At 37.0% G+C, this 14,423-nt stretch overlaps 2 protein-coding genes across 4 annotated transcripts in view; one reads left to right on the forward strand and one right to left on the reverse strand.

Moving 5' to 3' along the window:
- LOC143224744 (uncharacterized) overlaps positions 1-14,423 on the reverse strand; it is a 65,560-nt gene that overhangs the window by 25,717 nt on the left and 25,420 nt on the right. For all 3 annotated transcript variants that reach the window (XM_076453009.1, XM_076453007.1, XM_076453008.1), the window contains exon 2: positions 2,767-2,972. In XM_076453009.1, the coding sequence (XP_076309124.1) occupies positions 2,767-2,972 (206 nt within the window). The remainder of the gene's footprint in view (positions 1-2,766; positions 2,973-14,423) is intronic.
- The window catches only part of LOC143226924 (uncharacterized), a 36,101-nt gene that overhangs the window by 15,207 nt on the left and 6,471 nt on the right, over positions 1-14,423 (forward strand). The window lies entirely within an intron of this gene.

A 14,423-nucleotide genomic window follows, 5' to 3' on the forward strand; every position in this document is an offset into this window, starting at 1 on the left:
TTATCTGTCATCAGCTTTACATGTGTGTGTGTGTATTTATATAAGTTGTATTTGTTATTGTCTGTCGTCAGCTTTACATGTGTATGTGTGTGTATTTATATAAGTTGTACTTGTTATTGTCTGTCATCAGCTTTACATGTGTATGTGTGTGTATTTATATAAGTTGTACTTGTTATTGTCTGTCATCAGCTTTACATGTGTATGTGTGTGTATTTATATAAGTTGTGCTTGTTATTGTCTGTCATCAGCTTTACATGTGTATGTGTGTGTATTTATATAAGTTGTACTTGTTATTGTCTGTCATCAGCTTTACATGTGTATGTGTGTGTATTTATATAAGTTGTACTTGTTATTGTCTGTCATCAGCTTTACATGTGTATGTGTGTGTATTTATATATACACACACACACACTGCAGGCCAAAATCTTAAGACCAATGAACATAAAGATAAAATATGCATTTTATGTTGTTAGACTCAACCAGTTATTTGAGTAGAGCTTCGAAAGATAAAAATAAGAAAAGGGAAAATAAAAATAATTATTTTAGTATTTACTTCAAGTATAACAAATAGTTTATAGTTCGCTTCCTAGTATAACACCTAGTTTGTTGTTCGCTTACTAGTATAACACCTAGTTTGTAGTTCGCTTACTAGTATAACACCTAGTTTGTAGTTCGCTTACTAGTATAACATCTAGTTTATAGTTCGCTTACTAGTATAACACCTAGTTTGTAGTTCGCTTACTAGTATAACACTTAGTTTGTAGTTCGCTTATTAGTATAACACCTAGTTTGTAGTTCGCTTACTAGTATAACACCTAGTTTATAGTTCGCTTACTAGTATAACACCTAGTTTGTAGTTCGCTTACTAGTATAACACCTAGTTTGTAGTTCGCTTACTAGTATAACATCTAGTTTATAGTTCGCTTACTAGTATAACACCTAGTTTGTAGTTCGCTTACTAGTATAACACTTAGTTTGTAGTTCGCTTATTAGTATAACACCTAGTTTGTAGTTCGCTTACTAGTATAACACCTAGTTTATAGTTCGCTTACTAGTATAACACCTAGTTTGTAGTTCGCTTACTAGTATAACAAATAGTTTATAGTTCGCTTCCTAGTATAACACCTAGTTTGTAGTTCGCTTCCTAGTATAACACCTAGTTTGTAGTTCGTTTCCTAGTATAACACCTAGTTTGTAGTTTGCTTACTGTGAAGTTTTAGGAATTAAAACTCAAAGGATGAAGTTGAATACTAAGTTTAACAAACTTCTACTAAACATCCAATCAGGTTTTCATCTGTCAAGAAACGTCACACAAATGAATCTTTATCCAAACGATCAGCGACTGTAATAATTTCGACAGCAGCTGTTATTTCGCCCAGTGCTAGAAGTGAGTGATTACCGAAGGAGAAACGTTTATCTGAGAATCGTCACGAGAACTCAGATGAGTGGAGACGATTTTAGAGGTTTATATTAACAACCGTTTCTACACAATCAGCATGGGGACAGGGTTTTTATAAACTGGTTTATATTAACAACCGTTTCTACACAATCAGCATGGAGACAGGGTTTTTATAAACTGCTGTTTAGAAGTGACCGATAGTCACATTTCTTCTCAAGCTGCTGAGAAATTCGACGTCATTCAACAGGTAATGTAACGTGATATTTGATACTATAATATTCTGGTTTATCTTCTTTATTTTTGTTAATATACGTCGTACGTTCAGTTTCAAGCTTACTTCCCCATTGTAAATTTTAAAACAGACCTTAGTTATTATGTAGGTTCAGTTTGTCACTGGATATTGTCGGGTTGATTAGTATGAGAACGAGATTATAACTCATTCGTATGGTGACTGAGTAATTAACACAAAACTGTAATCTCAAATGGCTTTTTGGTTTTGTTTTCTCAGGCATACGTTTCACTGAGTAAAAGTTTTGTAAAATGTTGAGACAAAGAAAATACGTCACAAATGGGTGTCAGATTTGCTATAACTCTTATTTTTATATGTTTTATAGTTTCCAGATGTCCTCGAGTTTGTTTACCTGACGAGACCTCAATGTAGCTTGTTGTTTTAAATTTCGCGCAAAATTACTCGAGGGCTATCTGCGCGTCCCAAATTTTGGAGTGTAAGACTAGAGGGAAGGCAGCTAGTCATCACCACCTACCGCCAACTTTTGGGCTACTCTTTCACCAACGAATAGTGGGATTGACCGTCACATTATAACGCCCCCACGGCTGAAAGGACAAGCGTGTTTGGTGGGACGGGGATGCGAACCCGCGACCCTCGGATTACGAGTCGCACGCCTTAACGCACCTGACCATGCCGGGCCAATAAATCTTGTCCATTTATAGATAGCGAGAGACCGAAATAGAACCACAACGTATCTACTGGACGCTTGACATGTTCACCTGTTCATGAGTAAATAACAACTCTCAGTTACCGTAAAATAGCAGAACCATTACTTGAAAAGTTAAACGTATGTCATTACTCCGGGTATTCTAGACAAATAGTCTACTTGTATTTCACGTGCCAGCATACAAAGAATGGGTCTCACGTGCTGTCTTTATCCTTCCTTAAAAATATATACATAATTCGAACCCTTTACAAAAGATCCGTAAAATGCGAACCCCTGTTTTACCTGTGTTTGTACCTCAGTATGCTTAATAATTAACTAGTCTTGCCTGTGTGTGTGTCCCTGTATATTTAACAAGTAATTAGTCTTATCTATCTAAGCAGCCCAGTATATTTAATAACTGGTTAGTCTTACCTGTCTACGTAATCTCCAAGGAATAAATAATTAGCATCAGGAGGATAGCCTATTTTATCAAAGTGCCGCAAGAGGTCGCCATATTGTCCATGTATATCTCCCACGATGTTCACCGGGGCTTCCAGCTCAACCAGCACGGGTTGATAAAGAAACAATTCTCTGGATGCCTGACACAGTTGTCGAATTTGGTATTCTGACAGTTGAACCTATAGAAGTTATATATTGAAATACAAATAGAATCTAAATAATTTATACAAATTCACTTGAAGTAAAATTTCAAGTTTTATATAAATAAAATACTGGTGTAACTAGGTAACTTATTGAAGGTGTTACTACTGGTATTTGTGATTTTATCTTATTACTTGATCGTGTCAAACGTGGACCACTTACTGATGGCGTTACTACTGGTACTTCTGATTTTATCTTATTACTTTATCGTGTCAAACGTGGACCACTTACTGATGGCCTTACTGCTGGTACTTGTTATTTTATCTTATTACTTTATCGTGTCAAACATGGACCACTTACTGATGGCGTTACTACTGGTACTTACGGTTTTATCTTATTAGTTTATTCTATAAAGATGAACAGAACTTAGGGCTCTTTTCGTAGTAATAACAAACAAAGATTTAATGAATTGAGTATTCAGAATAATATATCATGGTTCATATTGTTTCAAATTTACCAGATTGTTCAGTTGTTATCACTCAATAGTATGTCTTCATATTGCACAGTCATGTCTTCATATTACATAATCATGTCTTCATACTGCACAGTCATGTCTTCATATTGCACAGTCATGTCTTCATATTACATAATCATGTCTTCATACTGCACAGTCATGTCTTCATATTGCACAGTCAGGTCTTCATATTGCACAGTCAGGTCTTCATATTACACAGTCATGTCTTCATATTGCACAGTCATGTCTTCATCTTGCACAATCATGTCTTCATATTACACAGTCATGTCTTCATATTACACAGTCATGTCTTCATATTGCACAATCATGTCTTCATATTGCACAATTATGTCTTCATATTGCACAATCATGTCTTCATATTGCACAGTCGTGTCTTCATATTGCACAGTCGTGTCTTCATATTGCACAATCGTGTCTTCATATTGCACAATCGTGTCTTCATATTACACAATCGTGTCTTCATATTGCACAGTCATGTCTTCATATTGCACAGTCATGTCTTCATATTGCACAGTCATGTCTTCATATTGCACAATCATGTCTTCATATTGCACAGTCAGGTCTTCATATTGCACAGTCATGTCTTCATATTACACAGTCATGTCTTCATATTACACAGTCATGTCTTCATATTGCACAATCATGTCTTCATATTGCACAGTCAGGTCTTCATATTGCACAGTCATGTCTTCATATTACACAGTCATGTCTTCATATTGCACAGTCATGTCTTCATATTGCACAGTCATGTCTTCATATTACACAGTCATGTCTTCATATTGCACAGTCATGTCTTCATATTGCACAATCATGTCTTCATATTGCACAATCATGTCTTCATATTGCACAGTCGTGTCTTCATATTGCACAGTCGTGTCTTCATATTACACAATCCTGTCTTCATATTGCACAATCATGTCTTCATATTACACAATCGTGTCTTCATATTACACAATCGTGTCTTCATATTGCACAGTCGTGTCTTCATATTGCACAGTCGTGTCTTCATATTACACAATCCTGTCTTCATATTGCACAATCATGTCTTCATATTACACAATCGTGTCTTCATATTGCACAGTCGTGTCTTCATATTGCACAGTCGTGTCTTTATATTGCACAGTCGTGTCTTCATATTGCACAGTCATGTCTTCATATTGCACAGTCATGTCTTCATATTGCACAGTCATGTCTTCATATTACACAATCATGTCTTCATACTGCACAGTCATGTCTTCATACTGCACAGTCATGTCTTCATATTGCACAGTCATGTCTTCATATTGCACAGTCATGTCTTCATATTACACAGTCATGTCTTCATATTGCACAGTCATGTCTTCATATTACACAGTCATGTCTTCATATTGCACAATCATGTCTTCATATTGCACAATCATGTCTTCATATTGCACAATCATGTCTTCATATTGCACAGTCATGTCTTCATATTGCACAGTCATGTCTTCATATTGCACAGTCATGTCTTCATATTACACAATCGTGTCTTCATATTGCACAGTCGTGTCTTCATATTGCACAATCATGTCTTCATATTACACAATCGTGTCTTCATATTGCACAGTCATGTCTTCATATTGCACAATCATGTCTTCATATTGCACAGTCATGTCTTCATATTGCACAGTCATGTCTTCATATTGCACAGTCATGTCTTCATATTACACAATCATGTCTTCATATTGCACAGTCATGTCTTCATATTGCACAATCATGTCTTCATATTACACAGTCATGTCTTCATATTGCACAGTCATGTCTTCATATTGCACAATCATGTCTTCATACTGCACAGTCATGTCTTCATACTGCACAGTCAGGTCTTCATATTGCACAGTCATGTCTTCATATTACACAGTCATGTCTTCATATTACGGAGTCATGCCTTCATATTGCACAGTCATGTCTTCATATTACACAGTCATGTCTTCATATTACAGAGTCATGCCTTCATATTGCACAGTCATGTCTTCATATTACACAGTCAATATACACAAGGTAATTCGTTGCTTGCATCATCAGCTTTGTTATTTTGTACTGTGGATCCGAGGTTTGATCTCCGTTCATCTTTACACAACGACACGTGTTTTCAGTGACTTCTTAATGTCTATTCTCTGCTTTTCTAAATTCGGGACACCGTCATTTTATGAATCACCCCCTCTCGTTTTAAACGCTCCATTTACTCTGTATTAGAAAGGTAGGAAGTTAAAGAAAATAAATGAATCATATCTACAAAGAGCTAGTGTCTAAACCTAAACATTTACTTTAACGTGTTAATAGGTACTAACGTAACCTTTAACAGAAAAACTGATTTACCGTAGGTAGTGTTGTTTAAAATTATCATTAAGACTTGATGAGATATCTATTTACATTTCAACATACAAACAGTGATGAACAAACATTTCATACAACGTTAGGGGCTGCAGAAAAACAACCAACTATAAACTTCGACACGTGAACAATTTGAAAACATTAATAACAGAATTTGTTTAAAACTCACAGAATATAATAATAAACTGTGTACACTTCTAAAGTTCACACAACTTTTGTTTGAAAGTTTGAAAAGATGTACATTAAAAAACGTATTTTATTTTATATGTATTATGTTATATGTATTATTTTATATGTATTATTTTATATGAGCTCATTATACGAAGAAAGAGATTAATAAATGCTAATTACAGACGAGTTTTTAAATCTTAAAAAAATTTGAAAAGTCAAACGTTGGACTGATAAAAATAATTTTAGCACCTATATTTAAAAGGCATTACGGTACTTCCTGTCGAAAATCCAGTGAGAACAAAGGCGGTACCTAACAAACTTACACTGATCAATTTTCACTATCGACCTTTAGAGGAAAACTGTGACGTAATGCACAAAGACGTCATGTTAGAAATGACGTTAGAAATGAAAGATAGTATCAGACTGTGTCGCAGAGATATAATATTGTGCTGTTTTGTTTGTTTGTTTATTTTTTTAATTTCGCACAAAGCTACTCGAGGGCTATCTGTGCTACCCGTCCCTAATTTAGCAGTGTAAGACTAGAGGGAAGACAGCTAGTCATCACCACCCACCGCCAACTCTTGGGCTACTCTTTTACCAACGAATAGTGGGATTGACTGTCACATTTAACGTCCCCACGGCTGAAAGGGCGAGCATGTTTGGCGCGACGGGGATGCGAACCAGCGACCCTCGGATTACGAGTCGCACGCCTTAACGCGCTTGGCCATGCCGGGCCAATATTGTGCTGTCTGTTGGCTATGTAAGTAATACAGTTCTGTATGCTATCTATCATGCTATAATGGAACTCTTGGTTATGTGATACTGGAAAATTATTCTTTTTTTTTATGCAGATTTTGTCCTGTGTAGGTTTGCAATAGGGGTCACCATTTTAACCTTTCACCTCTGCTTCCCGTTACGGACGTCTTTATTTTTCTCCATTCTTGGGGTGAAGATATGACGTCATGAATACATTACACGCGGATCTAATGCACTGGCGCCATGTGTAATTGGTTAATATAAATATAACATTATTGTCTGTTATCTGTATATCAGGTCATCCCATAAGTAATGTCCGAAAATTTAATATAGAAAGTGCATCATCATTTCTGTCTTTGTAGAAGGTTTTCATGACTAAAATATGTAGTAGGACGTGTATAAAAATGTTGGGACAAATAAAAGAAACTAACCCAACTACACTTTTTCAGATCATTAATCAAATAAACCCTTATGAAGATGGATGTGTCTGAGGAGCACATTAGTCATGTGATGCTTTATGAATTTACAAAAGGCAATAGTGTAGCAGAAACTACACGAAACATTCAAGGTGTTTATGGTGCGGAGTCTCTCGATGTAAGAAAGTGTGGAAGGTGGTTTCAGAAGTTCATATTAGGTGACTACAGGTTAAGTGATGCACCACGTTCAGGTCGTCCTGTTGAGTTTAATGATGACTTGCTGCTGGCTGCACTTGATGAATATTGTGCTGTAACAGTTGAAGAACTAGCACAGAAACTTAATTCAACTTATTCAACAGTTTACTGTCATCTGCAACAGCTTGGAAAGGTGTCAAAACTTGGGAAATAGATCTCCCATAATTTGACAGAAGCCTACCATTGAGCAAGAGTGGACATTTGCACTTCTCTGCTCTCTCGTGAACGTAACCCACCTTTTTTGGACAGGTTAGTAACTGGAGATAGAAAATGGATATTTAATAAAAATGTTAAGCACCGCAGACAATAGCTTAGTGCAGATAAACTGGCTAAAGCGCAACCCAAAATGGATCTCCACCCTAGGAAAGTCTGGTTAAGCGTAAAGTGGGATATTGCTGGTGTGATTCACTTTGAGTTGCTTCTACTGAATGTAACGATTACATCAGACTTCCATTGTCAACAGTTAGAGCACTTGAATGTTGTAATGAAAGAAAAGAGGCTTGCTTTGACCAATCCTCAAAGTGCTGTGTTACACCAGGATAATGTACAGCAACATACAGCATGTTATGTTACACCAGGATAATGTACGGCAACATACAGCATGTTATGTTACACCAGGATAATGTACAGCAACATACAGCATGTTATGTTACACCAGGATAATGTACAGCAACATACAGCATGTTGTGTTACACCAGGATAATGTACGGCCCCATACAGCATGTTATGTTACACCAGGATAATGTACGGCAACATACAGCATGTTATGTTACACCAGGATAATGTACGGCCCCATACAGCATGTTATGTTACACCAGGATAATGTACGGCAACATACAGCATGTTATGTTATACCAGGATAATGTACGGCCCCATACAGCATGTTATGTTACACCAGGATAATGTACAGCAACATACAGCATGTTGTGTTACACCAGGATAATGTACGGCCCCATACAGCATGTTATGTTACACCAGGATAATGTACGGCAACATACAGCATGTTATGTTACACCAGGATAATGTACAGCAACATACAGCATGTTGTGTTACACCAGGATAATGTACGGCAACATACAGCATGTTGTGTTACACCAGGATAATGTACGGCCCCATACAGCATGTTATGTTACACCAGGATAATGTACGGCAACATACAGCATGTTATGTTATACCAGGATAATGTACGGCCCCATACAGCATGTTATGTTACACCAGGATAATGTACGGCAACATACAGCATGTTATGTTACACCAGGATAATGTACAGCAACATACAGCATGTTGTGTTACACCAGGATAATGTACAGCAACATACAGCATGTTGTGTTACACCAGGATAATGTACGGCAACATACAGCATGTTGTGTTACACCAGGATAATGTACGGCAACATACAGCATGTTATGTTACACCAGGATAATGTACGGCAACATACAGCATGTTATGTTACACCAGGATAATGTACAGCAACATACAGCATGTTATGTTACACCAGGATAATGTACGGCCCCATACAGCATGTTATGTTACACCAGGATAATGTACGGCAACATACAGCATGTTATGTTACACCAGGATAATGTACAGCAACATACAGCATGTTGTGTTACACCAGGATAATGTACAGCAACATACAGCATGTTGTGTTACACCAGGATAATGTACGGCAACATACAGCATGTTGTGTTACACCAGGATAATGTACAGCAACATACAGCATGTTGTGTTACACCAGGATAATGTACAGCAACATACAGCATGTTATGTTACACCAGGATAATGTACAGCAACATACAGCATGTTATGTTACACCAGGATAATGTACAGCAACATACAGCATGTTATGTTACACCAGGATAATGTACAGCAACATACAGCATGTTATGTTACACCAGGATAATGTACAGCAACATACAGCATGTTATGTTACACCAGGATAATGTACAGCAACATACAGCATGTTATGTTACACCAGGATAATGTACAGCAACATACAGCATGTTGTGTTACACCAGGATAATGTACAGCAACATACAGCATGTTGTGTTACACCAGGATAATGTACGGCAACATACAGCATGTTATGTTACACCAGGATAATGTACGGCAACATACAGCATGTTATGTTACACCAGGATAATGTACAGCAACATACAGCATGTTATGTTACACCAGGATAATGTACGGCCCCATACAGCATGTTATGTTACACCAGGATAATGTACGGCAACATACAGCATGTTATGTTACACCAGGATAATGTACAGCAACATACAGCATGTTGTGTTACACCAGGATAATGTACAGCAACATACAGCATGTTGTGTTACACCAGGATAATGTACGGCAACATACAGCATGTTGTGTTACACCAGGATAATGTACGGCAACATACAGCATGTTATGTTACACCAGGATAATGTACGGCAACATACAGCATGTTATGTTACACCAGGATAATGTACAGCAACATACAGCATGTTATGTTACACCAGGATAATGTACAGCAACATACAGCATGTTGTGTTACACCAGGATAATGTACGGCAACATACAGCATGTTATGTTACACCAGGATAATGTACGGCAACATACAGCATGTTATGTTACACCAGGATAATGTACGGCAACATACAGCATGTTATGTTACACCAGGATAATGTACGGCAACATACAGCATGTTGTGTTACACCAGGATAATGTACAGCAACATACAGCATGTTGTGTTACACCAGGATAATGTACGGCAACATACAGCATGTTATGTTACACCAGGATAATGTACGGCAACATACAGCATGTTGTGTTACACCAGGATAATGTACAGCAACATACAGCATGTTGTGTTACACCAGGATAATGTACGGCAACATACAGCATGTTGTGTTACACCAGGATAATGTACGGCAACATACAGCATGTTATGTTACACCAGGATAATGTACGGCAACATACAGCATGTTATGTTACACCAGGATAATGTACAGCAACATACAGCATGTTATGTTACACCAGGATAATGTACAGCAACATACAGCATGTTATGTTACACCAGGATAATGTACGGCAACATACAGCATGTTGTGTTACACCAGGATAATGTACAGCAACATACAGCATGTTGTGTTACACCAGGATAATGTACGGCAACATACAGCATGTTATGTTACACCAGGATAATGTACGGCAACATACAGCATGTTGTGTTACACCAGGATAATGTACAGCAACATACAGCATGTTGTGTTACACCAGGATAATGTACGGCAACATACAGCATGTTGTGTTACACCAGGATAATGTACGGCAACATACAGCATGTTGTGTTACACCAGGATATTGTAACATACAGCATGTTGTGTTACACCAGGATAATGTACGACAACATACAGCATGTTATGTTACACCAGAATAATGTACGGCAACATACAGCATGTTATGTTACACCAGGATAATGTACGGCAACATACAGCATGTTATGTTACACCAGGATAATGTACAGCAACATACAGCATGTTATGTTACACCAGGATAATGTACAGCAACATACAGCATGTTATGTTACACCAGGATAATGTACGGCAACATACAGCATGTTGTGTTACACCAGGATAATGTACAGCAACATACAGCATGTTGTGTTACACCAGGATAATGTACGGCAACATACAGCATGTTGTGTTACACCAGGATAATGTACGGCAACATACAGCATGTTGTGTTACACCAGGATATTGTAACATACAGCATGTTGTGTTACACCAGGATAATGTACGGCAACATACAGCATGTTATGTTACACCAGGATAATGTACGGCAACATACAGCATGTTATGTTACACCAGGATAATGTACAGCAACATACAGCATGTTATGTTACACCAGGATAATGTACAGCAACATACAGCATGTTATGTTACACCAGGATAATGTACAGCAACATACAGCATGTTATGTTACACCAGGATAATGTACGGCAACATACAGCATGTTGTGTTACACCAGGATAATGTACAGCAACATACAGCATGTTGTGTTACACCAGGATAATGTACGGCAACATACAGCATGTTGTGTTACACCAGGATAATGTACGGCAACATACAGCATGTTGTGTTACACCAGGATAATGTACGGCAACATACAGCATGTTATGTTACACCAGGATAATGTACGGCAACATACAGCATGTTATGTTACACCAGGATAATGTACGGCAACATACAGCATGTTGTGTTACACCAGAATAATGTACAGCAACATACAGCATGTTATGTTACACCAGGATAATGTACGGCAACATACAGCATGTTATGTTACACCAGGATAATGTACAGCCCCATACAGCAAGGATCACATCTGTAAAGATGGAAGATCTAGACTGGTAAAACTTCCACATCTTCCTTATTCTCCAGACCTTGTCCCATCTGATTATCATCTGTTCCTAAGTTTGCAGAACTATCTTGATGGAAGAGAGCTTGGAACACATGGAGATGTCAAACTACCCTCTCTACATTCTTTTCCTTTAAACCTCAATAATTTTATAGAAGTGACATCCAGAAGCTTGTGAATCGTTAGCAGGAAGTAATTAATAATAATGGAACATACGTAATTGATTAAATAACATTACAATCGTTTTGCTGTTTTTATGTTGCGTTTTGTTTGGTTTCCATTTCATACAAACAAATAAACTTTTCATGACTTAAGTTAACCTTATATTAATCATGAACTTATATAACGTCCGTCCAGGGGGCGGGTACTCCAGCTTCGTAAGAAAATTCGATTGCTTGGATGTAATAAATGTAAGAAAAATACAATTATAGGTATTATGGGTAGCAACAAAAATTATACTTCAAATAATGCTTTGCAAAAGTTTACTTTTCAATAGAAACCACATAGATAGTGTGTTTGTGTTTCTACATATTGTCTGATTTTAAAATGCAACATTAGATACTTTGGTTACCTGAAAGAGATTGATTGTATTAATTAAATAGAGGGCTGAACATTGTGTTCTATTCTGTACAATGTTTCTTAAAAGCCCTTTGTTATACGTTGTTTTTATATTGTTTTAACAGAAATCATACATAATTGTAAAATAATAATAATTTTGTAACAATAGAAGACACACCAAGAGGTGTTAGAATTCATGGTATTGGTGGAAATGATTATATTTAAATGTTTGTACGTAGTAGTTCATAAAATACGTGAAAAGGGTCCGTATTTCTTTTCGGTATCAGTACACCTAATATTGTTACATGAAAAGCGATATTTTCATCATTTCTGTTTATAAACAGCTAAACATTAACCCTCTGTTTATATAAATACCCAGTTAACGCCAGGTAAGGACAGCTAGTAGATATATACAAGTGTTTACTTGCTTTATTATAAATCACAAGGTTACGCGACGAACCTTTTACTTTTGTTCTCTCATGAAAACCCAAATTTTAGCGTTAAAAGCCTCTAGGCTTACTGCTACGTCGCCGAAAAGCGTTTGGAATTTGAATAGATATGCGTAATGAAAACTAACAACAGAGAGAAGATAATTATAAATATATACGAGTGTGAAAACGACAGCACTGGATGACTTCACAGGGTCTAAATACAATTTTATGTAAAGGTCCATACGATTGGAAAATGTTCAGTTATTACTGAAAATTATTTGCTTTTCTATTGGTTGTAAATGGCATAGACCTTGCTATGTTCCCACTCCATTATACCACCTCCAGCAGTAAACTATGTTTAGTTGTACAATAAATAATAGAAAATGTAATGACGTAACGAGGGCCCGACAAGGCCAGGTGGGTTAAGCGTTCGATTCGTAATCCGAGGGTCGTGTGTTCGAATCCTTGTCGCACCAAACATGCTCGGCCTTTTAGCCGTGGGGGCTTAAAAAAGAGTTGATAAATTAGTAGCCCAAGAGTTGGCGGTGGGTTGTGATGACTAGCTGCCTTCCCTCTTGTCTTATACTGCTAAATTAGGGACGGCTAGCGCAGCTAGCCCTTGAGCAGCTTAACGCGAAATTCAAAATAACACATGTAACTTTTTGGAGTCTCGTAAAAGTGCAAACTATAAAAACATTTTTTTGCAGACTAAGGTCTGTGAAATCCTGTAATGTATTGAATCTTTTACAGTCCCTCGAAACGTAAAAACTGGTGTTTATTTCTTCTCTCAAAAGGCCTGTAAGAACAGTCAACATTTATGGGCAAACACAATGAATATCTTGTAAAAACGTGACCAGTCACGAAAACCCCAAATAACCAACAAATGAAAACATGACTAGTCTCGTCAAACAGATAGAACCAACAAGTTAAAATATGACCAGTCACGTCAAACAGAACCAACAAGTGAAAACATGGCCAGTCACGACAAACAGAACTAACAAATGAAAAATTAGCCAGTCACGAATGACCCAAAAAACCAAGTTAAAATATGACCAGTCACGACAAACACAAAGAAGTGGTGTGTCTGAAAAATCTCTAATGTAACATTTATAGACAAACACAAGTATTCCAAACATTCTTTATGAACTGTTTATAATTACGTTTGTTTGTTTTTGAATTTCGCGCAAAGCCACATGAGGGTTATCTGCGCTAGCCTCCCTAATTTAGCAATGTAAGACTAGAGAGAAGGTAGCTAGTCATCACAACCAACTCTTGGGCTACTCGAACATTATAACGCCGCCATGGTTAAAAGGGCGAGCATGCTAGGTGTAACGGGGTTTCGAATCCCCGAACCTCGGATTACGACTCTAGCGCCTTAACCACCTGGCCGATTATAATTTATAACACGAATTCACATTTCGACTTCCAAAAAGAAGCTAATATTGGTACAAATTTAAAAAGTATTTATTACATATGGAGGGAAAATAACAGGATATTATATCTTTAAAAATCCTGGTAACTGGACAGTCTGGTAAGACATAATGAGTTTAATTTATTTTGTAAATAATACGTCGATAATAACGTAAAGTTTTGTTTAACAAAAGATTGTAGAGTTGAAAG

The sequence above is a fragment of the Tachypleus tridentatus genome, chromosome 9 (assembly GCF_004210375.1).
Source record: "Tachypleus tridentatus isolate NWPU-2018 chromosome 9, ASM421037v1, whole genome shotgun sequence".
Taxonomy (NCBI): Eukaryota; Metazoa; Arthropoda; class Merostomata; order Xiphosura; family Limulidae; genus Tachypleus; species Tachypleus tridentatus.